This window comes from Phocoena sinus, chromosome 15 (genome assembly GCF_008692025.1).
Source record: "Phocoena sinus isolate mPhoSin1 chromosome 15, mPhoSin1.pri, whole genome shotgun sequence".
Taxonomy (NCBI): Eukaryota; Metazoa; Chordata; class Mammalia; order Artiodactyla; family Phocoenidae; genus Phocoena; species Phocoena sinus.
The window spans coordinates 80,243,979-80,268,712 of NC_045777.1; the positions used below are offsets into that span (position 1 = coordinate 80,243,979).

General features: G+C 48.5%; 1 protein-coding gene across 11 annotated transcripts in view; it reads right to left on the reverse strand.

Annotated features, from left to right (window-relative positions):
• The window catches only part of CUX1 (cut like homeobox 1), a 375,593-nt gene that overhangs the window by 127,601 nt on the left and 223,258 nt on the right, over positions 1-24,734 (reverse strand). For all 11 annotated transcript variants that reach the window (XR_004345751.1, XM_032604944.1, XM_032604943.1 and 8 more), the window contains 4 exons: positions 17,102-17,239; positions 12,455-12,578; positions 8,303-8,379; positions 6,779-6,845 (listed from right to left, as the gene is read on the reverse strand). Coding sequence is in view for 10 of the 11 variants with exons in the window: in XM_032604944.1 (XP_032460835.1) it covers positions 6,779-6,845; positions 8,303-8,379; positions 12,455-12,578; positions 17,102-17,239 (406 nt within the window). In the remaining variant the exon portion in view is untranslated. The remainder of the gene's footprint in view (positions 1-6,778; positions 6,846-8,302; positions 8,380-12,454; positions 12,579-17,101; positions 17,240-24,734) is intronic.

A 24,734-nucleotide genomic window follows, 5' to 3' on the forward strand; every position in this document is an offset into this window, starting at 1 on the left:
CAACCCATACTGGAAATTGATGACTCATCAAAAAGCCAGGAAACAGAAAATGTTACATTCTTAAAGGTACAGCAGGGAGACTCCATTTCCGGACACTGAGGTTGGTCTTTGCAAATTCAGCCGGGGGAAGCACAGTCTGTCTAACGTGCGTATTCCGCTTACTGAGCTCTACCTGGCCCAGTTTCCTGAGTCTTGCATGTGCAACTGTAATAAAAATAAATAAAAGAGAAATCGGCCCGCGAGGTACATACCGCGGGGCTCGTGGGGAGGGAGAGAAGACGCGAAGCCCTTCAAGAAGGCCGGTCACCCAGTGAGCCGGCACTCCCTAACTCAGCCCTTTGAAGATAGCACAGGAAGAGACTTTCTAGGCCACGGTGGGAGTGCAGAGAGCACTGGATTCTGAGTCCAAAGGACTGGATGTGAGGCCTGCCTCTGTGTTCCCAGCACTGTTTCCTTGTCTGTGCAATGAACACCACAAACACTTCCTCCACGACTGCTGGAAAGAGTAGACAAGGTATCATGCAAAAAGGTGCCATGACACAGTGCGGTGACCCGGATGCATGCACCGTCTTGGTCCCCGTCGAATCTTCAACTGTGGGCATCCTCACATTTTCAAATCTCGTTTGAGGTCCTCCACGCCCATTTCTGGGACACAGGCATCCCCTACCTCCAAAACACGGGGTGCAGGGTACAGGCTCCCTTAAACAATTTCAATAAAGCCCTAAGCCAAGCTCGCCTGGGAGTTTTCTGCCTTCTCAGAGCATAATGCATTTTGTGATTATACACTGGTTTATATACATGCTAGAGAGTAAATACTCTAAAATGCACCCAAGTGAAGTTCCTCATAAACGTCGCTTTTGTAACGTACTACGTAAGTATGCGTGCATACGATGTGGTTCTTTTTAAAAAGCATACAGGCAAGGAATACAACATGAGTAACCTGAAGAAACATGAATTTTACCGGCAGGAAAGGTTTGGGAGGTGCAAATTCTTCTAAGACTAACATTAGCTATAAAAAATGCAGCATTTCAGTGCAATTCAATATTTTCTTTCATCAGAGGCTCAGAGCCTCCGCCCACAAGTCAAGAGGAATGTAATAAGCTGACTGTGTGTGTTACAACTGAAGCTCCTTCTGCAACCAGGACTCCGGGGGACAGAGCAAAGAGGTGGTCGTGGACTTGAGCGAAAATGGGACTTCCTGCACCTTCCCCCAGAATGCTGGTATCTCGGCTGGGAGGGCAACATTGCTCCCACCGTGGGCAGCGGCCACCTAAGCGCAACCACAAGCGAACAGCTGCAGGAGACAGGCGTGGAGTCGGGGGGCAGGGGGAGCTTCCAGGCCTCTCTCCCGGGGCCCAAAAAGCTGTCTGCCCTCCTTCTCCAAGGCCATCCCGGGGAACCACTGAAATCTTAAAATCCAACCTGCTCGACGTTGCTAGAATCTCCAAGTTAATGTCAAGTGGGGTGCTAAATCTCTAATTGCTAAGAGAAGGCAGAAGATCTGTACACAGCCTGACCAGCTGAGGAGGACGTACGTTTTTAACTTAAAAAAAAAAAAAAAAAAGCTGAGAAATAATTCATTTATTTAACCCAGAAATGGCTATAATCTGAAACCCTGCAATCCTCTTCCACAGCAACTGTTTTGGCAAGCCCCCCAATGTTCCAACAAATAGTAAACTGTGCTTGCCATTTGTCTAAGGGACCTTGCATTAATAAACATGAAGAAGAGCACTTTACCTCCCACTCTCAATGACAGGACAAAACAAAGACCAGCTGTATTCATCAATGAGGCCTTGTTCTGCACATAAAGGCTAATTACATTTCGCTTCAAGCCTACACATGGAAAACTTTCCTGCTGCTGTACCCGCCACAGCCAGCCGGGCCGGTCCAGCTGACGCAGGCTGAGGGCTGCACCCAGTCAACGGGGGCTCCCGACGGCCTCGCTGCCTTTGACCTGCAGGCTTCGGTCCCAAGTGGGGGCGGGGATGGTCACCCCAGTGACATCTCCCAGGGACGGACAGGCGACGTGGGCTCTTCCAACCTCCTGTGGAGACGATGCCGTTCAGGCCCGTCTAATTTCAGAAAAGCACGCACCCGAGCCCAGGGCAAGCTTGTCGGGAACAGCTTCTACTCGTTGACAATAGAATAGCTTACAGCCATTAGTGACAGTGACCACAGCTGTCACCGTGCTGGGCGCTGCACACACACCTCCTCATTACTCTCCACAGCCACCCGGCGTCCTGACTACTATTATGCCCATTGTACAGGCGAGAAAAGAGAGTCACGGAGGTCAATTAGCTTATCCAGGGACACACAGAGGGTGAGCAGCGGACCCCGGCAATCCACTCAAAGCCCACCTTCCACAGTGCCTCCCCCATCCCCTTCCTGCATTTTCTGTCAACACATTTTTTTAAAAGCCCTCCTTTCGAAGGGAGAAGATAACACTGTTTTGAAATGTTTTAAGACCATTTGTGAGATTTGCCCCTGGGGGGCTTATATTCGTAGGTATTAATGAAAAGCTGTCTAGTCTAAGACAGTATACGTCAGTCGGGCCGGAAGCAGATGGTAAAGTGACAGACCTTTCCCAGAAAGTGAAAGGGGGGAGGAATGCGGAGGGGGCAGCTCCGTGTGGGATGTCCAAGATCGAAGCGATTGTCTCCGACGTTAAAAGAAAGTAGCGATTATTATCTCAGGCCATTCTCTACATTTTTTGTGGCTTACTTATTCTGGGAACCATTTACAGTAAGGGTTTGGCCCTAGGCTGCCCTGTGGTAGCCGTCCATCTATTTGGGAAATGCCGATCCCCATCCGAGCCTCAGTCCAGCCCCTGCGCCCACCATGCCCACCTGCCCTGGCAGATCCACCCGCCGGAACTTGGGGCTGGTCCTCCAGGAGATCGGCCTCACCGCCTGGTGTTTTCACAGATGGCTCTCCTCCTTTGCCTCTAGCAACGCCTCACCACGGCTCTTCCTTCGGCCTCAAACCCCTGGTCATCCCTTTCAGGAAGGCTTCCTCCAGTCCTTTCCTTTGGCTCCAGCGGGGTGGGGTCGTGTGCACTGGAGACCCGCCATCCCCGGCGCCAGCTCCCTCTCCCCCTGCCCCTCCCCTGGCCGGGGAGGGGAGGAGGGTAAGGTCAGGGGTTGCTGGCGCTGCCGGGATCCCCATCGCCTCCCAGAGGTCACAGCTCCTCTCCAGGTGGCCCCTCCAAACGGAGGTGGGGTGAGGCCCGGCCAGGGCTCGCTCAGGGTGCCCGGACCCCGCTGGTCTCCCTCGTCCCCGCTGTGTCCACGTTAAACTCTCTTCTGACCGACCTAGCTAGAGTGGGCTGTCTTCTGTGGACACCCTGACGGCACAGGTGCTGCGCTAACTAACGTCCCCTCCATCACAGCAGGGGTCACGCTGGCTCGCAACAGCTTTTCTCCCCCCCCACCCCGCCACCGAGCCTCCCCGAGGAGGCCTCCAGGAATGCTAGCGCCGCTGAGTGGCTCTGAGGTGTGCCCATGAGGCTCGCTCTCTCTCTGCGCCCACACGCACGCCACACCTCTGCCTCCCCGCCTGTCCGTGGGGACAAGGACCTCCTGCTATGATCACAGGAGGGGACACACCCCGAGAGCACCCGTGGCCCCGTCAGCAGTTGGCAACAAGAGCCACAGCCCAGAGGCAAAGCATTTTACGTGACAGAAAAACTGACCCCCATGCTTTTTTATTCCATTCTCCGTTTACTCCAGTTCAGTGAAAATGAGCAAGTAACGTGTGGGTTTTCACTCATCTGGATTTGGAGGAAAAAGAAGCTTTCTGGACTCAAGACACACTGATGTGACGGGAAGCAGTCTAGAGACATTTCTCCCCGAGCCCCGTCCACCACTACCGCTTCTCGTCAAAGGCCGGCGGGCTCAGAGTTCAAGGAGAGGTCTTGGGGCAGGAGGCCCGGCCTCTGGTGCTCCCCTGGGTAGCCCTGCTGACGCAGGTGACCCGAGATTTAATGATCTTACCTGTCAGATGACAGAGCCGGCGGCTTAGGAACAGCCCAGGGTCCCTGCGTCTATAGATGGTAACTTAGGACAAGACTGAAGACTGAAAATCAGCCCGACATCTCAAGGCACCTCTGACCCCTCCCAGGAAGCAGGATGACCTGGGAGCAGGTGACTGAGCTCTTTGCTGGCTGAGGGACGGGAATCATCCCCAAGCATCACCCTGGCCCCGAGCACAGTGAGGCAGGGAGAGGGTGGGCACAGGGACAAGATGTCCCCTCCTCCCTCCCTCTGTCTCCCAGGCACTCCTGGCCGCCACGTGCCCTCCCTAGAGAAGACCTACAGCCGTGAGCTGGGGAAGGTTAAGTCCTTCCTAGACGGCTGTTCTCGGTGCCGTTGCTGCCTCAACCCCCAAGGCAAACCAGTTACGTGGACACAAATTTTCTGTGTGGCTTTTTAGAAGGCCAAGAAGGAAGTAAGAAGTTGTGACTCTCAGCCAGGGCCCAGTACTTAGCCATCATGTGACAGGCGGCATTCCTGGCTGTCAACTCCCAATAGTCTCTGCAAATGCTTGGTGTCACCAGGCAGTAGGTACACCTCACCCCCCCACCCACCCCGTGCACGCAGGGAACACGGCGGGAGACACTGGCTTCTGGAAGTTGAGCTTTGGTGACAGTCTCTGAGCAGCGGCTTTTGAAATGGTTTTTGCCTGAGATCCACAGGAAGAACTACATTTTATGCTGTGGCTCAATAACTCTGTACTTTCAGATTTACACACGAGTTAAAAGTGTCACAAAACAATGCCTAACTTTACCGTGTGCCACGAGCCATGACATTTTCTATTCTATTCCATTATTTTGTTTTATATTCTATTTATTACCCAACTAGCCAGTCGCCACTCGCTAAAGTGACTTCGCGATTGTGACCCAGTTTGAAAACCATGGGCTTAGACGGGCTTAGAGGTTGGGTTCACAAAAGTTTTTTTTAAGTGTATAATAAAGCCAACTTTGGTCGACTGTAGATATGCAAGATGTATCTATGCCTTTTAGAAAGAGGTGTGGTTTAACAAAAAAAAATTAACAGAAACTAATGAAATAATCCAATTTACCACCCCCAAAGTCATCATGAATTTTGTCAGCAAGTAAGATGAGGTGGATAAGAGTGAATGAATCAGGGAACTAGCACAGCAACTTCAGATCAAAGTCTTTTAGAAAAGAAATGCTATAAACTTCAGGCTAGAGCTATGTATCAGACTAAAACATTATAATTTAAAAAAATCGAATTTACTGAGAAAAACAACCTACATAGTAGAATAAAGTCCAGGCGGAAATAGTAGAAAAACAAGGATGACACGCGGGCAGAAGAGGGAACCCGCACACGGACACCGAGGAACCCCAGGGTGACAGCAGCTGGCGTGGTGCCTCGGAGGGTACGTCTTGGGAGGTGATGAACTCTCAGGCTGTGGGCTCAGAGGGGAGGGCGGAGACGCGCGCCTGCCGGCCCACTGACAGTGATGCCCGGGCTCGGAAGCGTTAATACCAGAACCGCCAGTTTTCAAAGCGCGATGTTAACGGTCACGGGACCTTAGAACCGGCTCTTTCTGTACTACCTGAAGTCTCATTTCAGCACGCCGAGATGGGACAGTGATCTGGCGGGGTCCCCCGGGATTAGACATGCCAACAAGTCAGCTGGAGTCGCCAAGACGGACCAGGATGTTTTAGTCTTTGCGCAGAAGATCTCTGCTCGTGATCAAAACTGGTTCTGACCACCAGACCCGGGTAGCTGGGCTCTCAAGATCTCGAGCTGCTAAACAACCCAGAGCAAAGGTCAAGGGCCGCCCTACTGCCCCTCAACGTGCCCTGAGAGCAGCTGGCCCAGCAGCGACCTCGAAGGCCAAGGGCAAAGGTGATGGGACTGAGGGATGCCGAGTACCAGGGCCCCACCACATGGAGCAGGTGCCGGGGAGGAGGGCGACGCTGCTCAGAGCCGCCTCCCCACTCGCCAGCGCCCACTGAGGCCCGGTGTGAGCACAGCAGGAGGTGCTTCTCACTGGAGACACAGCTGTCAGGGCTGGGGTGGGGTGGGCGTTGGGGACGCATGGGTTTCTGGGGGAGGTGGGACAGGAAAAAGTTGCTTGGACTCTAGCCTGGTGTTGTCAGGGGATGATCTGTTGCTCCTTCATCTTTCTTGATTTAAGTCAACGTTATTTCGTGCTTCCTGGTGTTCCGCATGGAGGGTAGGCTAGCCACAGCGTACCCGCAGTGCATCACTGATTTCCTCCCCACAAGACCCTTGTGTGATACACCTGCCCAAAGATACACGCCCCCTCTGGGTGTGTCCGCACTCGGACGCCCAGCACCATAAGGTGGGATTTGAACAAATACACCTGTGTGGGAGTGAAGGCACAGGTAAAAGGTGATGCTACTGGCACAGACCAAGCTCCACAAAATGTCCCAAGTATCACATCTTCTCTACACTGACTCTCTTTCAAACTTTCTTAGACAAAGGCACAGTGGTGGCCAGGCTTCACAATAATTAAGGAAAAAAGTTTCCGTTGGAAGGCTTGTTCTGAGAGCACCAGATAGAGCTTACTGTCACGTCTTGGGTTTTAAACTGATGCAAGCAAGTCATGGGAACGACACCCTGCTCCTTACAGCAGCTCAGAGGCCGAACATCTTCGAAATCCCGTACCGCTTTGCAAAGTCAATAAACAGGAGGGTGAAGCAGGGGAATCTTTCATGGATTAGCCAAATCGGGTGACACCTGACCAAATGCATGCCAATGGAGGGAGCTGGGCAGAGACTTACTTGGCGGTAATTTCTTCATCATATTTGGTTTTCAGGTCAAATAATTCTGCTCGAGTTTTTTCCAGCGCTGAAAGGCAGAGGACATAAAACCATAACATACTAATTATTCACATTAAGTCAGAAAGAAAAAGTATACATGTAATACATTCTCATTTCAAAGGAGGCAAAGATTACAAAAGTATACACAGCATGGAACAGAAAAATCCCCTTCCACTGCCACCTCACCTCATCCCATGCGCCTCTTCTGAGATAACCACTGTTACTAGTTTATTGTGTAAGTTTCTTGCTTTTAAATAAACTTCACTATTTAAAAAATATTTCCACACCTAACTGCATATATATTTAAGTGTATGTGTGTGTGTATATATATATTTCACACCCCTCCCCCTTCATAAATAGGATGATACAAAAATCTTCTGAGATTTGCCCTTTGCCCTTAGCAGACATATGGAAATCTCTCCATGCTGGGACACTGGCAATGACAGTAACAACTTAGCTGTTGTACAGGGCTTGCCACATGCCCGGGGAGTCAGGACACCTAGAAAGGAAGGTGCTGGGTAAAGAGCATGGATGTTTCACCTTCAGATAAATCTCACTCAGCTGGCCTCCCAAGAGTCGATTTACATTCACGTCAATACTAAGAGTGTGACTATTTTCCTATACTTTCACCAACATTGTAAATTATCAATTAAAAAAAAATTCGGCAGTCTGACAGGCAAAACAATCTCTTACTGATTTCATTAGCATTTCCCTGCCTGTTCAAAATTAACACTTTTTCTTATGTGTATTGGCCGCGTGTATGTCTTCCGCAAACTGCCTGTTTTCATCCTCAGCCCATTGCTCTCCTGGACGGTTGATCTATTTTTTTTGATTTGTAGGTGAGCTTTATATTCTTTGGATATTATGTGACTGTGAATTTGTTATGATTAGTTTCTCCCACTCTGTCACTTGTGTTTTTTTAAAACTTGGACTCTGATGTCTTCTGATTTTTTCCCCACATTTAAATTAAATATATAGTGCCATTTCTCTTTCAGAACAAAAAGAAGAAAGGCAGGAAGAAGTTCAAAGAAGCGATAAAAACTTAAGCACAACCTTTTTTGGCATCTAAAGTTTTAAAGGTCTGCTATTACTGTTCTCCTTAACTTCACAGGGTAGAAATAAGGGTTTTTTTTGCCCTCATTATTGTTCCAAATGAGATGTCAGCCCTTGACAGTTTGGTGATTTAGACTTGTTTGTTGGAAAAAGAGCAGGAAGAAAGGATGGCTTGTGGCAGTGATGCAAATGGGATTCAGAGCCTCCCACCTCAACGACTCAGTGTGGGTGACTCATGCAGTCGAGGTGGGGAGCTGTGGAGGAGGGGGGTCTGAGGCACGCTGGGGCGAAGGCTCCCTCCCTCCTCCAGGCTCACCACGGCGGCGGCGGTGACAGGTGTCAGAGGGGACCTGGAGGGACTGGGAGGTGGCGCAAACCTGCCCTAGGTCAGCCCGGCCTGTAGCAGCTTGACCGGCAGGCAGAATAGCACACCTGTTTGCAGAGTCTGGACTTTATGTTCGGCTTCTTCCAGCTTTGAGGTGGTGGACATCTGGGTCTCCTGCAGTTTTCTGAAAAGGAAGAGGAAGAAGCCAGATTGGTCATCTTGTTTAGCAACTCACACATCTTGTGTGTTCTGGAGCCACGCCGATGAGCCATCTTCGCACGGCTGGTGAGAGGCTCACGGCCGGTTACAACTTGTAATGCCAGGAGCCCTGATGCCTTGCTCTTTAACACCCAGACTTTGTACCCGCACATCACACGAGGGGAGGTGTATTTCCTGTGGGACTTGACGTGAGGCAACTGATCTAGAAGGTTATCCTAAATGTAGCTTGTTCTTGAAATGCCAGATATTTTTAAAAAAAAAAAGGAAGAAAAATCATCACCATGCACTCATTGTTTCCTGAAGTTAGCCCAAGAAGAATGATACATTTACATTTTGCTGACACGATGAAGGAATTTGTTGGAATAAAGGATGTACTGAAGAGATTCGACAGCTGTTCCGTTTCTGTTGGAATGGAATGCAAATGCAACTCTAATACCTAATGGGGACATGCGGAATGTCTGCAGCCACATTCCACGTATTTATATTTCCCATGATCTCCAAATGAATTCCCTGGTCAATAAATAGCATTCCTTCCTCCTCGTCGGCAGAAAAATCTCTAAAAATAAGTTTATTATTTTTACATCATATGAATATAACACATGCTCTCATAAAGAAGAAACCTGGGAATACGGAAAAGTAGAAATGGCACAGTTAAAAAAGGCACCCAAATTTATGGAAATCTATGGAAAAGCACTGCTTGCGCTTGCACATATTTCAATTATAAAACTAATAAATGCTCTGCATTAAAAAAAAAAACCACCACCACAAATACTATAAGAGCACGGAAGGTAAAATGTCCTTTCCCTTGGGCTCCACCGGCACTCCTCAAAGTTCTTTTGTAGCTCTCTAGAATTTTTCTTTACTTTTTTTTTTAATACAATAAAGGGCTTCCTCGTTTTTTTTTTCTTTTTTTTAAATAAATTTATTTATTTATTTTATTTTTGGCTGCGTTGGGTCTTTGTTGGGGCGTGCGGGCTTTTTCTAGTTGTGGAGAGCTCTTTGTTGCGGTGTGCGGGCTTCTCACTGCAGTGGCTTCTTTTGTTGCGGAGCACAGGCTCCAGGTGCGTGGGCTTCAGTAGCTGTGGCTCGTGGGCTCAGTGGCTGTGGCTCGCGGGCTCTAGAGCGCAGGCTCAGTAGTTGTGGCGCACGGGCTTAGTTGCTCCGCGGCATGTGGGATCTTCCTGGATCAGGGCTCGAACCCGTGTCCCCTGCATTGGCAGGTGGATTCTTAACCACTGCGCCACCAGGGAAGTCCTAGAATTTTTCTATACGTATAGAAATACAATGTAATATGTAACATACTGTAGCATAATATAAACTCAGATGTGATGTATTATAGTGTAATAAACACTCCCCGCCCCTTTCTTTTAGTACTAAAGGGATCAGAGCACACATGGTATCCTGCAGCTAGCTTTTTCACTTATCTCCGTACTGTGGAAATGTTCTACCCCAGCATATATAGTTCGTCCTCATTCTTATTAAACAACTGACTTAACCAAGCCTCTATGGACATTTAGATGGTTTATCACCCCTTTCTACTAAACAATTCCACAATGATCATCACAGGTACTGGTGCATAATTCTGACAATGAATCTGCTGGATAAAATTCTAGCAGAGGAACTACAGTGGTGAAAGGGTATGTGCAACTGTTTTTGTTGTTTTGATAGATATTGAGAAACTTTCCAACAAAAAGCCTCACCAGTTTAAACTCTTGCCAACAGCATTCGAGAGTGTTCTGCTGTGCCAACACTGGATAAAATTAAACTTAGTTTCACTCTGGAGTAAAGCTGAGAATTTCTCTTTGTATGAACTGTCTGCTCAACTCCTTTACCCATTTTTTGCAGCGCTGGGTTTTTTTCTTATTAATTTGTAAGAGTTCTTTGTTTATAAAGAAAATTAGCCCTTTTTCTTATGTGGTGCAAGTATTTCTTCCCAGATTTTTGATGGTTTAAAAACGTTGTCCACTGTTACTTGTTTTCAAAAGTCTGCGTGAAATTTTAGGCAGCTGTATTTATATAACTTTTCTTTTATGTTTAGAAAGATCTCTCGATTCCAAAATTATTAAAAACAAAGTAAACGCGCACGTTTTCTTCCAATATGTACATGATTTAATTATTAATACTTAAATCCAAATCTGTTTCAATTTTTTGGTGTAAAGAATGAGATAAAGATCTAGCTTCATCCCCCACCCCCAGTGGTCAGTTATTTGCATCTTTTAATATAATCAATCCTTTTACCTAGTTTGAAAAATCAACTTAATAATATTAAATTCCTATAGAAATTTATTTCCCTACTTTTGTAACGCATGAGTTTGCTCTCTGCAGATGTAATCACGCTGCCTATAATTCAGTATCACGCGTTTTTCACTTCGCATTATGCTGGACACATTTCTGGTATAATTGCAAATTCAACAAAACTATTATTTTATAATGGCTGTATAACGTTCCCGTTAGGGGTGGACACTTCTATGCACCCATTTCCTGTTGGCAAGGCATTTCAATGGCTTGCATTCCCCCCTCCCCTCCGTTATCAGTGATGTGGTGAGAAATCTCTTTGGGCACAGAGTGCTTTCCTAGGAGACATAGTTAGTGCCAGTTCCACATCTGCTGGGTCAAGAACCCACATCTGCTGGGTCACAGAACCCCGACTCTGTGGGGCTCACTTTCTTCCCAGGGGCTGTACCCAGCCCCGCTCTCCCAGCAGCGTAGATGCGACATCCCCTGTAGATCTGGGCTTGGCCCCGAGGGACTGGCTTTGGTCCTGCAGTGAGGGCTTTGGGAGGCCAAGTCTGAGCGCAAAGGGAGGCCAGGGCCATAGCGGTGGGTCAGGCTCTGCCCCCACCTCGGGGTACCTCGCTGGGAGAGTGTGGGCAGGTTCCTCATCTGTAAAATGAGATGGTCTGCTCCGCAGGTCTATCCTGGGCACTTGCTGAGACAACATCTCGAGAGGGCCTGGCAGTGAGTGTAGCGGGCATTCTTCTTCTTTTCTAAATGAAGCCAGTTTAACGGTGGCCCAGAGAGGCCTTGGTGATGCCTGAGATCTCCACGGAGCCTGCCTCATGGAAGTCCGAGCAGCTGCATTCCAAGTCCACGGGAAACACCCACAAAACCCCACCGCGGGGCCTGCCTCTTAACTTGTAACCAGACTTTTAGCGCCTCTCATTAATGGACTCACGTTTCTTCATGACAGGCTTAGATTTTTAAACCTTAGCTTCACCAGAGTTCTGAGAGACCTGACTTAACGCAGTTTGAATTGGTAAGTTCGACACTCCTATGGTTTTTATAAGAAATCTAACTTTCATTAAGTCATCACACTAGTGAAAAAGCAACTCATTATTTGTGGCAAAGTTTTGGGGGAAGCAGGCCCGTGGAAACCTAACACTCACAGCCCTTGGATGGTGCATTAAGATATTTTACTGATACTAACTCCTTGGTGTATGAAGCACTGTGAGGTAATGAAACGAGGCAAGAGACAAAAAAAATTAAAAAAAAAAAAGATATTGTGTGTGTGTGTGTGTGTGTGTGTGTGTGTGTGTGTGTGTGAGAGAGAGAGAGAGAGAGAGAGAGAGAGAGAGAGAGAGAGAGAGAGAGAGCGATGTTAAATATCAAAATTCACTTAAGAAGGTATCAGGAGCTCAGCATTGCCCTGGGTTCCCAGAGAAGACACACAGCAGGGGACGGTCCCACCCCTCTCATCTTACCTCGGGTACCACCCCTATGTGCCAACCACACACATTTTGTGCTCAAGCCCCGGCACCATGTGGCCCCGACAGACACGCCCTTTGACATGCCTGACACCACCCACCAAAGGGAAAGACTGGTACATTTCACTCAAGGTCATCTCACAATCTCACAAATTACAGAACAAGGGACACCTTTGTTTTTCAAACAAAATTGTGCCTTAGAGCCCCTAGGATTTTGGTTTCCAGCCTGGGCTTATTTCACAGATCCATCTAAAAAAAACTGTCTTGTGATGTGAAGTGTACAAGTAAAACGTTACGTCAGCACGTCACTGCGTGCAGATCCCAACACGTGCTCACCTCTCCTTTTCTGCAAAATCATTTTGTAACTTTTGTTCCTTTTCGAGAGCTATGGTCTCGGCTTGGTTCTTCAGAGTCTGTTCATATTCTCGGATTTTCTCTTTAAGTGCTTTTATCGTTACCTCTGCAGAAGGGGGAAAAAACATACTCCAGTAAGAGAAGCATGGTTCCATGTGGCTATATATACTAGGCTTTCATAACCTAGGAGGATTGGTGTGTTTTAAACTTTAGCTCTTCAACCCTGACACAAAATCAATGGTTACGAGTCCCTTCGGAGACCTTTTTTTTACTCCCTAAATGTTAAATTGAACTTTAAACATTTAGGTTGAGGAGGATCAATGGATTTTGCTGGGAAGAAGAGCTATGTCTCTCTAATACAACGTAAGAAAAAGAGGGGGGAAAATCAACGGTAAAATACAGTATCATCTTATTGATGAGTCTTCAATTAGTCCTCTACTGAGGGAAGGTTAATAACGCTTTAGTGTGGGTTTAAGTACTTTCTTGCAAAGAAAACGGTTCATAATTGTGCGTACATTTTGGAAGAAGCCTATTGACCTCCCTGGCCACGGGCTGCAGCTTTGCTGTTTCACAAGTGATGAGACACACGGTGCGCTAAGTGGATGGGGTACCTGTCTCCTCGGCTGGAAGGGACCAGCCCCAGAGCTTGGGTGCTGAGAGCACCCTCCACCGAGGCCAGAGTCTGGCAGACCCAGGCTGCGTGTGCAGAACCGATGATGGGGCCCAGGGGAGCCGCAGCTGAGGGAGGGTGAGTGCCAGAGGCGTGGGAAGCAGTGCTGTGTGATGAAGCCCTGCAGTGCCCGGTGCTCAGGACGCAGGGTCCCTTGGGGGTCAGGGCCGCCCCTGGAAAGCCCAGGTTCCCCCACCACCAAGTGCGTGTTTACAGCAGTTGCTTCAATGACCCAAAATAGGAACACGAGAGCAGATGCAACGAACAGGGCAGGGTCCTAACTCAGACTCGTAAGTGGATCTAGGGTGGGACCACTCCACCTGCTCCTGCCCCATTCACCCCCACCCCCCTGGGCGGGCCAGCCAGCCCCAGGCAGAGCACTGAGGCCCCGGCTCCAAGGCTGGTGGAGCTCTTGGGGGACCGCACCTGCCTGGGCGTGGGTCCATCTCGTGGGAGGCAAGGCTGAGTTTCTTGGTCGTCCCAGCACCTGACACAGTGGGTGCTCGGAAAGTGGGTGAGGCATGAGGCTGGGCTGAGCAGGGTGAGGCCTCGACGGGGCTGTGACAACGGGGCTCCCGGCCCACGTGGCAATGTCGCCTGCCAGGTCTCTGCCCATGTAAGTGCTTGGACTGGTGGCCCTTGTTCCTTCGGGCTGTAACTCACGTCAGCTTCTGCTCCCTGAGCTGCACCGACACGCCGGGCCAAGCGGGAGCCAGGCAGCCAGGCATTTGGACCCACGTGGCTTGGTGCATAAAAGCTAGAGGCTCTTTCGTTAAGATAAGAAACTGGCCCTTTTTCATCCAATGGAACCAGAGGGTTCTCCTCAGAGGAGGAGAGAGGGAATTAAGACCAATGACCTTGGCAGGGCATTTGAGAGACGAACAGGGGGCTTCCCGCCTCTCGGGCTGGGTGTTTGGGGCCTGGAAGAAACGCTCTGTGAGCACAATGGTTAACATGGAGTGACGGGGCCCAGGCTGGGAGGGAGCGGAACACGTCCAAAGCGGACACGACAGGTCACCTCTGGAAACATCTGCACATTCTTTTGGTCGATGGTCAGTGCGGCTGTAAACACGCAGCATTTCTGCCTTGAGCAATGGGTTGGAAACATCTGGGCAGCCCCTGGGCCCTGGTGCTCAACCCAATGGGTTTCTCAGTGTGACCCATCTATGCTCCTTCCAGGGCAGTCTGGGGCACTAGCTTGGGGCTCCCACTCTGTCTGGTGGGGATCTGCCTTCAACGACAGATGCGCTGCCTGCGGGTGACACCTGTCAGAGAGCCAGCTCATGATCAGAGTAGGGTCACATCCAGCCCAGGTGGGCTGCTCAGTGAGCCAGGGGCGGATTTGTCCTGGAGCCTCGGTCCCTCCTCTGGCACCTGGGCCCGGGTCCAGGACCTTGCCCTGGGCGTGTCCCAGCTGGGTCCCCTCCGTGTGAGCAGGGGAGAAGGGAGAGCGGCGTGGAGGAGAGGACGCCAAAGAGCTCTGCTCCCACGGGCTGTGCCTGGGCCCCGTTCACTCACCTTTCCATGGAGTGGCGGAGAATTACAGCGTGTGATAAAGAAACTCCTGTCCTGCTCTAACATTTGATCCATCCACACTACAGCTGTGATGACTAAAACAAGTGATGTGCACCTCAACCTCTTCCAAATTCAAATCATTTTTATACTGGGGAGAAAAGAGAGGAAAGCAGCATTTTCCTGGCAGCGGGGAAAATCGGTAAAGATACCAATAAACAAAGAGAAGGACGGGGGGCGATTTCTGGAAAAAGCCACAGCGCTGAGTTAAGAGCAGCTGATATTAGCTGAGTGTTGGGAACAGCGCATCTCATTTGATCCTACAACAGCCCTTCAGGGTTAGTACGAGAATTCTGTACGAGAATTCCACCCAAGAAAACGAGGCTTCAACAATGTGAGACCACTTGCTCCAGGTTACACAGCGAAGTGGTGGCAACCAAGGGACCCCGGCCCAGTCTGCTGGCCTTTGGAGCCTTTGTTCTTGAGTCTTGGACTCTGCATTTCTTTCTCTCTCTCTCCCTTTTTTTTTTTTGCCACGCCACGTGGCTTGTGGGATCTTAGTTACCCAACCAGGGATTGAACCCGTGCCCCCTTACAGTGAAAGCGCCAAGTCCAGTCCTAACCACTGGACCGCCAGGGAAGTCCCTTAGCCTCTGCATTTCATTTAGAAATGTCCATCAGGTGAGGCATTTGGGGAGGCAATGACCCTGCACTGGGCAACTGGCCCTGGGGCGCTGACAAAACAGAGCGGGGAGGGCGACCGCGCCCTACAACAAAACCAAATCAAACTGAAGGAGACCCAAACGGTGGATCTGTCAACATAAGATGCCAGAGGTCACTGGAAGGAAATGTGCAGAACCAGAATTCACGGGTTCTCTCTCCCCTGGGTGCTGGGTGATTCTGACCAGAGCCAAGTCCTGCAGGGGGAAGGGAGCATTTCTCTCACTGGACCCCAAGCTCCTAAGTCCTCACCTCGCTCCCCAGCAGGACCAAACTGTCCCTTGTGTCCCACAGGCTCACAGCTCCCTGTGGGCCAGAACGAGGTGGCATCCCCGAGGAAGGGGCCCTTGGGCCTGCTGTCCTCACTGCCCAGGCCTGGACCTTCCTGCCTCTTCCCGGGTCCTTTCCGCGCACGACCCCTCCTTGCCAGCCGGTGTCCGAAGGTCTCAAAACCCAAGGATGCTTTTTTTTTTCTTTTTTTTTTTTTTTGCGGTACGCGGGCCTCTCACTGTTGTGGCCTCTCCCGTTGCAGAGCACAGTCTCCAGAGGTGCACGGCTTAGCGGCCATGGCTCACGGGCCCAGCCGCTCCGCGGCATGTGGGATCTTCCCGGACCGGGGCATGAACCCGTGCCCCCTGCATCGGCAGGCGGACTCTCAACGACTGCGCCACCAGGGAAGCCCCAAGGATGCTTTTAACAATCGTCATCAGGGACTTCCCCGGTGGCACAGTAGTTAAGAATCCACCTGCCAACGCAGGCGACACGGGTTCGATCCCTGGTCTTGGAAGATCCCACATACCTCGGGGCAACTAAGCCTGGGCGCCACAACTACTGAAGCCCATGTGCCATAGAGCCCGTGCACAACAACGAAGACCCAGCACAGCAAAAAAAAAAAAAAAAAAAAAAAAAATCGTCATCAGGTAATTCTTTCTCCAGCCCTCAGAAGTCGCCCAAGCCATTTGCTCTCTTTTCTGTCACCTTCCTCACCCACACCCCCAACAAAACCAAACAGGCCCACTTCTACTTGGACTTGGCTGAGAAACCTACAGCGGCTGTCAGATGGGGCAGTGATTTTCCTCAAGACGAGGAAGCCACGAGGTTCCCGATTGGGACACGTCTGGATTTTAGGTGTGGGAGAGATTTCTTTGTTCTTCCCTGACAGGAAAAGCCAGGCGACCTTTGCCCTCTTTCCTTGTTGCCAAAAAGCTGTTTTGTGTTCCTTCGTTAACTTCGTCATGAATAGGTGACAGTGACCAGGACACCACGGGGCTTACGCGTGGGGATGTGGAGGCTGCGTCTAAAGCCTTAATGTATCGGCCTCAATCATTAAATGACTTCCTGGATGTGACCCTCTGATCATAAGCTGGCTCTCTGACAGGTGTCACCCGCAGGCAACGCATCCATCTTTGAAAAGGCAGATCCTATCACATGATGATTCAGGAAGAACTTTAAAAGAATCCTGATCCGTCCGGAGGGAGGGCAATGAAATCATACGCAGTCGTTTCGCAGAGGTCAAGTTTTCCTTCTCAGTTGCTAAGCATTATTATTATCTCTTTAATGACTCTGATTCTTGCCCCACCCGGACTTTATGATGAAGGTGACAATCAGAGCTAGTTCCAACAGCATGGGGAAGGCAATTAAAAAAGAAAGAAAGAAAAGAAAAAAAAAAAAAAGAGAAGAAAAGAAAAAGAAAGAAAAAGGAAGGAATGAATACATTTTCCACCAACCTTGATTTTTCACTTCAGCAAATTCCTTGTTGTATTCTTCGAGAGTTTCCCTAAGTTTCTGGTTCTCTGTTTCAATGTCGTGTAGGCGCTGCACTTTGAGCTGGAGCTGCTGCCCGAGGTCCAGAGCCGGAACAGGATCTGCACGAGAGGGAAACACACGTCACCCCCCTCTGGACACATTCGAGCCACCTCCCTGGCCTCGAGGAGGCTTGGAGTAGGTCACCCAGCTCCCAGGGAGTCAGCTCCCCAAGGCCCCCCGCGGCTGGATGGACTGGGCGCTTCTCTGCGGCTGCTAAGGGATGTGCACGCAGACCGACCCAGTACATGAAAACGGGGTGGGAAAGGCCACGGGCTCCCTGGGATTTGCCCACTTCCCTGGCCTAATGTGACACTTCAAGGATTTTCCATTCCCTGATCTGATAGGAAGAAAGATACACGCGGCGGCAAGGGGAGGAGCCCGGGAAAATCACCTATCACCTAGCGCCCATGTGGAGGAAGCAGCGAGTGGGAAGGTGCCGAAGGCCTCAAGTTTCCAATAATTCTTATGAAGTTGGAAATAACACCTGATACCCGGAGAGCGTCTGGCCATCACAGAACACTTTTAAGGACATTTTCTCATTTGAGCCCCAGGACACTCCTGGGAGAGAGATGTGACACACAGATCATGTTCCTTTCACAGAAGAGGGAACTAAAGCTCATTGAGGCGGGGTGATGGGCCCAGGTTACCAGCTGGTTAGCTGGGCAGAGAGATCTCAAACCCAAGTCTGTGAGATCCAGGGACTGTCCTTCCAAAGAGGAAGGTCCCCTGAGGGGGCGGGCTCCCCTTTCTGTCACGGTCCTCCTTTACTGATGAAGGATGCTCAGGAAAGAGTCAGGGCTTACCAGCTAGTGATCTAAAGATGGGAGAACCCCGGGTTTCTGCTCTCGGTGGTTCTGTCTTTCCTCAGAGGCACAGCTGGTGACCCAGCTGCTGTGACCCGTCCTGCGCCAGCAGGCTAGCCAGCCAGGAGACCACCACACTCCTGGTTATAGTACAAACAGCAGGAGAAGGGCATCTGGGCCAGTTATGAGAGGTCCTGCAGCCAATTCAATGTGCTCTCCACCATCAGATCCACTTACAGAAAAACTGGATTTGTGAGGGGAACCACTGGCCGAAACCGCCCGCCCTGGCCGGGCACAGCAGTAGCCACTCGCACGAGTTCTCTTACAACGGGAGGTCCTGGTAAGGAATGCGGAAGTAACAAGCTACCACCAACCGGAAGAGTGTTCGGGCAAGGTCAAAAGGAGAGAGGAGACGCCAGTCCTTAAGTCCTACGAGCCTCCGAGAATCCTTGCTGGAATCCATCTTGGCTGAGCGACGGATGTGCCAGCAGGAAGGACCCTGAGTCAGAGTGATTGGCCAGGGACAACCCGGAAACTCACCCCATCACCATAAAACCCGAGACTGGGAGCCATGTGGCAGAGCACTTCTCCGGGGTTCCCTGACCTTGCTGCTCTCCGCCCGGGCACCCCTTCCCAATAAAGTCTCTTGCTTTGTCAGCACCTGTGTCTCCTCGGACAATTCATTTCCGAGTGTTAGACAAGAGCCCACTCTCGGGCCATGGAAGGGGTCCCCTTTCCTGCAACAGATTTGGACCTAAAATCGGACACTGCAGATGTGGAATTCGGGGTACAGGCGCGGACTTTGCCTTTACCATTCATTCAGCACAAAATGGAGAGACATTCAATATTCTTCTGGCATCATCTGGGTCTTTATTTTTATTTCTGCTGCACCTATAATCCACCTGCCGGGCCCCAGTGGGGCACTTCCTCTGGGACTCTGGGGCCCCGTCAGAGTAGAAGCATACCCGAGTCTGCTGGGCTTAGAAAAGATTACGGAAGATATTTCTGGTATGGACGCCAGCATCACTTGTGAGACGGCTGCAAAGATTTAGTCTCCGGTTGAGGAATGCTAAACACAGAGCCCAGTGGATCAACAAGGGTATATATCCAAGCGCTCACTGAATTTTCAAATACCAGAGCAGTTAATTTTTCAGACCACCCTTGGTTCCTGGAAACGAGGGCTCCGTCTACCACGCCTCCTCAGTCGGCGGGGCCACCAGGAGCCAGGAGCCAGGAGCGCTTTGAGGAGCCAGCGTCTTGGTGGGGTTTACAAAAGGCAGGCCCCGCGGCTCGTCCAGCACAGCATTTAGCACCGCCCATCACGCGAAACCCCGGCAGCCGGGCACTGATTCTGTGCGTATATACAGTTTATGACTACCTCATCGCCTTCTCATTTGTGGCCTCTCATTATTATTTTTATCAGCATTGAAATATTTATATTAAATTAGATTTCAAAAGCTATTTCGGGGAGATGGTTCCCTGTAAGTAGGAGCGGTAATAGCGCTACAGAATGAACATCCTCAGAACATTCCAGGTGCAGCTTTTTAAAAAAAATTTCAGTATCTTCCCCTGGACACCTTCCCACCCCCACTCCTCTTCCCACTCCCCACATGGCCTTATGCTGGGCAAATGACGTGAAGGAGATAAAAGAGAGTATTGCCTGTGGCCCCGTCCATGCAGAATGACAGCTTTAACTTGAAACAGGGGTCAGGGAAGAACTGAGGAGAAGGAGAGCCACTGTGCTTCTATAGAATTCTATGAATGTTCATTGCTGTAGGTTTCCCAGCACAACTGCCAGTACAAATTATATTTTAAAGAGCTAAGCTAGTATGCTGCCCTCCATCCCCCAAATTTCTCCTGACAACTTTTCCAGTCCATTCCTTTTAAGAGGCCAGGACCCACTGTGTCTGCTTCGAATAAAAAATAGTTTCCCTCGTTAGATTCAGCAAGGAATTCAGTAACATGTAAAAATAATACGCACATTATCAAGTGAATGGTAACTAGGACCTTTAGACAAATTTTCAAAGCATTATATTGTAAATGAAAATTCTGGCAATCTTGTAATTATTCATTACGGCATATATATTTAATTGAACATGATTAAAGGTTAATGCCTAAGTAGCAGAACTGGTCATAGAATAAAGAATGAACTGAATGTTCAAAAATCTCTATGTATTAAACTTCAAACTTTACTACAGTACAGTTGAATGACTCAACGCCTACAGCATTTGAATATCGTTTTGGATTATGTAAAAGGCATTGCTAAAGTACCTCTCAGGCTTAATATTTATTACTTGTATTAAAGGAACAGTTAATTACCACATGACAATATAATGACTCTAGCATGTTTGGGCTAGAGACCAAAACAGTGAATTTCGGCATGCCAAAACCCCAGCCTGCATGTTAATCTAGGGGAAATCATAGCTTTTTGTCTCATTAATGATTTCCAATGCCATTGAATCCCCACACAAGTATTGTTAGGTCTTATTCTGAACGTCACAAGCCTCTGATCTCAGCAGCTCAATTAGGGAATTGTCTGGGGGAGGCAAGAGCACACACCCGTACGGGGAACAGCATCACACGGAAACCTGCAGCCCATCTTCCCTGCCGCCTCCAATTCAACATGCCTTACTGCCAGTGCCATGCACCCGATGTGACAAACTTGCCAAGTGTTCTACAGTCACTTCATAGTTCATTCCTAAAACACTCTTTGAGGCATTCTACAGCTCACTGTGCAACACAGGACTCAAAGAACATAATTATAACAAACAACAAGTCACCTGCATTTATTCAGCACTTTCCCCTAAGTACATGGAACGTTATCTCGTTGATTCCAGCCATCACAGCCAGAGGCTGGGGGTGGGAGTGGGGGGAGGGGGCTCTGCCGTGAGTCAGGCGCTGGCATCTCACCCAGGGACAGGGGGAGGAGAGAAGTCGGCCAGGCAAACAGGTATGCAAAAGTCTAATTAAGATTTCTGCCTTCTGAGCTGGCAGCCGACGAAATTATACTGTCTCTTCGAGTACCAATGTAACAAGTAGGTCCTAAGCATCTGTCTGCCCTGCGCAAGGCACTGATTCACTGGGACGGACATTCAGCAGAGTCAGCTGGGCCCAACTTCACAGAGATAAACCATGTTCACAAATAACTAAGATAAAGCAAGAAGGGCCACATGGAAGACCATTCCCACATAGAGAAACTGGGAAAAGGAGATTTTTTTTTTTTTTCTAAAAAGAAGAGTCAGTGTTTAGACCCGTAGAGACTGTGGGGCAGTCGATCCCTGTGGAAGAAACAGCATGCAGGGGAGCAAGAAGCAGGGAAGGGTCAGGCACAGCCACAAAAATACTTCAGTCCAACTGCCGCTGCCCACGTACACATTCTATGACGTCAGGACTGTTCTAGGTGCTGGGGGGACACGGTGGCGAACAAGAGAAAATCCTTGTTCTCAGACACTTGACATTCCACTGAAGTGAGGGAGACAGACGAACAGTAAAACCAAACAAATCAGAATGCTCTCAGTACTGCCAAGCATGAAGAAGAGGGGAGACAGGGTGTGGAGAATGGGGAATGGGTCCTGGAGACAGAAGGACAGGGAGGGCCTCTGAGGAGGTGACCCTGGGATTGAGATCTGGATGTCGAAGAGGAGAGAACATAAAGACTCTTGGCAGAGGGAATGGCAGCGCAAACAAAGGTCCACAGCTGGGTGCCAGGATGGGCATATACAAGGCATAGAGAGAAGCCAGTGAAGTATGATGAAGGGAAGGGAAAGCGGCCAAGGACAAGTGGTCAGAGTGGGAGGCCTGTGCTCAAGGATTTAAAGAAAAATATGAACACAGTTAAGGAGAGAAAGAGATGATATAAAAAAGAATTGAACTGAATTCTAGAGCTGAAAATACAATGTCGGAGGTGTCCTGTTGCACAGTAGGTAGCAGGTCAGTCTCATGAAAATACAGTGTCTACAGTGAGCTAAGGGATCGAGTTTGGATTCAATTCTACTCCTGATGGGAAAAGCCACCAGAGAATAGGACTCTTGCAAAATGAGCCACTGTGGCGTGAGAAGAAAACTGCAGTACTCTGAACCACGAAAATGTTTGTTGGTTTTCTAGTTGCAAAGTATTTAAGAGTTTTAAGCTTAAAGATGAGTTATACAATTTTTCTTTTAAAAAGCTAAGTGTTCTAAATTAGCTGCCCTGTTCTGTGATGACAGATGGCTATCAGTAATATGCTGCCTGGCAGACATTTAAAAAATATAAACACATAATCTATGTCTTTGAAGTAAATGTGATGTTTTAATACTTAGTGGGAAAAAAAAACTACTTGAATGAAACTCATCTACAGTGACAGCACTCTAAAAGTGGATATTTGGAAATGTTCCCATCATCATATAAACTTATGGGCAAAGATAACATTGTGTACAAAAATGTCTCAATGCCTCATATCAGGCAAGAGGGAGTAGAGGGTAATTGTTTAGAGTGTGGGCCAGACTATATGCGATTGAATCCCAGCTCTGCCACTTACTGGTTGTGCAACCTTTGACAAGCTACTTAATATCTCTGTATCTTACTTTCTTCATCTATAAATTGGGCATAATAATTGTGCCAATATCATTAGGTTGTTGTAAGGATTAACTATGATAATATGTGATATACCACCAGGCACGGAGTTAACACTCGATAGATGTTACCTATTATCAACCGACTCAAACCTGATGAAATATTTGCCAAAAGGAGTTTTAAAACCATTTGTTAATATATAAAAAATACAGTATCTTCTGACTAGTTAGCAAGAAAAATTGATATACCATGATAAATAAAAATTTACTAGCTGAATTTCAACTAATACTTTCTTATAACTGGTATACAGGTTTCAAAAATATGAATCATATTTTTGTAAAGTTAGCTAATAATGCACGGCTTTGGTTTGGATCTATGTATCTTTGTGAGTTATCTTTTCCAGCCATTTATGACAGCCATTAAAATCAAGAACAACATTAACAAAACTTGGGAGATCTCTACTCCTGGCCATGACAGATTAACTGGCACTGGAGCTGCCCTCTGGCCATAAACAACTAGAATACTAGGCAATCTAAACGAAACAAAGAACCATTTACAGATGTTGTACAACCAGCAGAGCAGGAATGGTGATCCCCGAAAGAGGGAAACAAGTAAGGTGAGCTCTATGATCACCCTGACTTTCTGCCAGAAAACACTTTCTGGACTGCAGCACAGGGAAGGGGGAACCCAAGCAGAGGATGATGGTCTTCTTGGATTGAGAAGATAGAGATCAAAAGATCAGGAGATTTAGTTACCTGGAATTTATAGGGCAGAGCCCTGGAAAGGAGGGAGATATGCAGAGAAAGAACTAGAGAAATCTGCAGAGGAGTCATATAAAATCTGTTGCTAAAAGATAAGGTACATACATACACACAGGGTGAAAACTCCACAAGGCTGCGCAAAGAACTACAAGGAAGGTCTAAGTAAACAACTCCTAGAGTTCGCAGTGTTGGGAGGCTTTCAAATTGCAACCAGCCAGAGAAGAGAGGCTTGTTGAACAGGCAGGACATTCAGTAGAAGACATTAGAGGGCCACACCAGAGTGGAGGGCTAAGCTAATCCTAAAGTAAAGGCTAGTCTGGACCTGTCCCCAAAAGCTTAAAAACATGTCTCAGAATAATTGAGTTGATCTGCAAGTAATTTAACTGCCTGCCCCAAATACTTCAACGTTCTTAAGAAAGACAACAAAATCCAGTTAACTACAATGTCCAACATCCAATCAAAAATTACTAGACATGCAAAGAATCAGGAGAATAAGGGAAAAAAGCATCAGTTAATAAACACAGAACCAGAAATTACAAGACATAATGGGAGTAGCTGACAAAGACTAAAACAATTATAAGCATGCTCAAGCATTTAAAGAAAAACATGAACACAATAAGGAGAGAAACAGAAGCATTGCCAGACCCACATGGAATTGTAGAGCTTAAAATACAGTATCTGAAATGAAAAAACTTCCCTAGGTTGGCTTAAAAGCACATTAGACACTGCAAAATCAAGAAGATCAGAGAACTAACTCAAAGACATAGTCACAGAAACTGCCTAAATAGCAGCACAGAGAAGAGACTGAAAAAAAAAAAAGTTACTTAAACCTCAGCAGCCTGTAAAACACTATCAAGCAATCTAACATACATGTCCCAGAAAGGGGCAAGGGATGCATTTGAAAGAAGTGGCAAAATTTCCAAATTTGGTGAAAGCTATAAACCCCCAAATCCAAGAAACTCAACAAAATCCAAGCAGAATAAATGCAAAGAACACCAATAAACACAATCAAATTGCTGAAAAGAGGGATAAAAAGAAAATCTTAAAAGCCAGAAAAAAGGGACTTCACTGGTGGTGCAATGGTTAAGAATCCGTCTGCCAATGCAGGGGACACAGGTTTGAGCCCTGGTCCAGGAAGATCCCACACGTCGCGGAGCAACTAAGCCCGTGTGCCACAACTACCGAGCCTGCGCTCTAGAGGCTGCGAACCACAACTACTGAGCCCGTGCGCCACAACTACTGAAGCCCGCGTGCCCTAGAGCCCACACGCCTCAACTACTGAGCCTGCGTGCTTCTAGGGACCGTGCACCACAACTACTCAGCCCACATGCTCTAGGGCCCGTGTGCCACAACTACTGAGCCCGCATGCTGCAACTACTGAAGCCTGCACTCCTAGAGCCCATCCATGCTCTGCAACAAGAGAAGCCACCACAATGAGA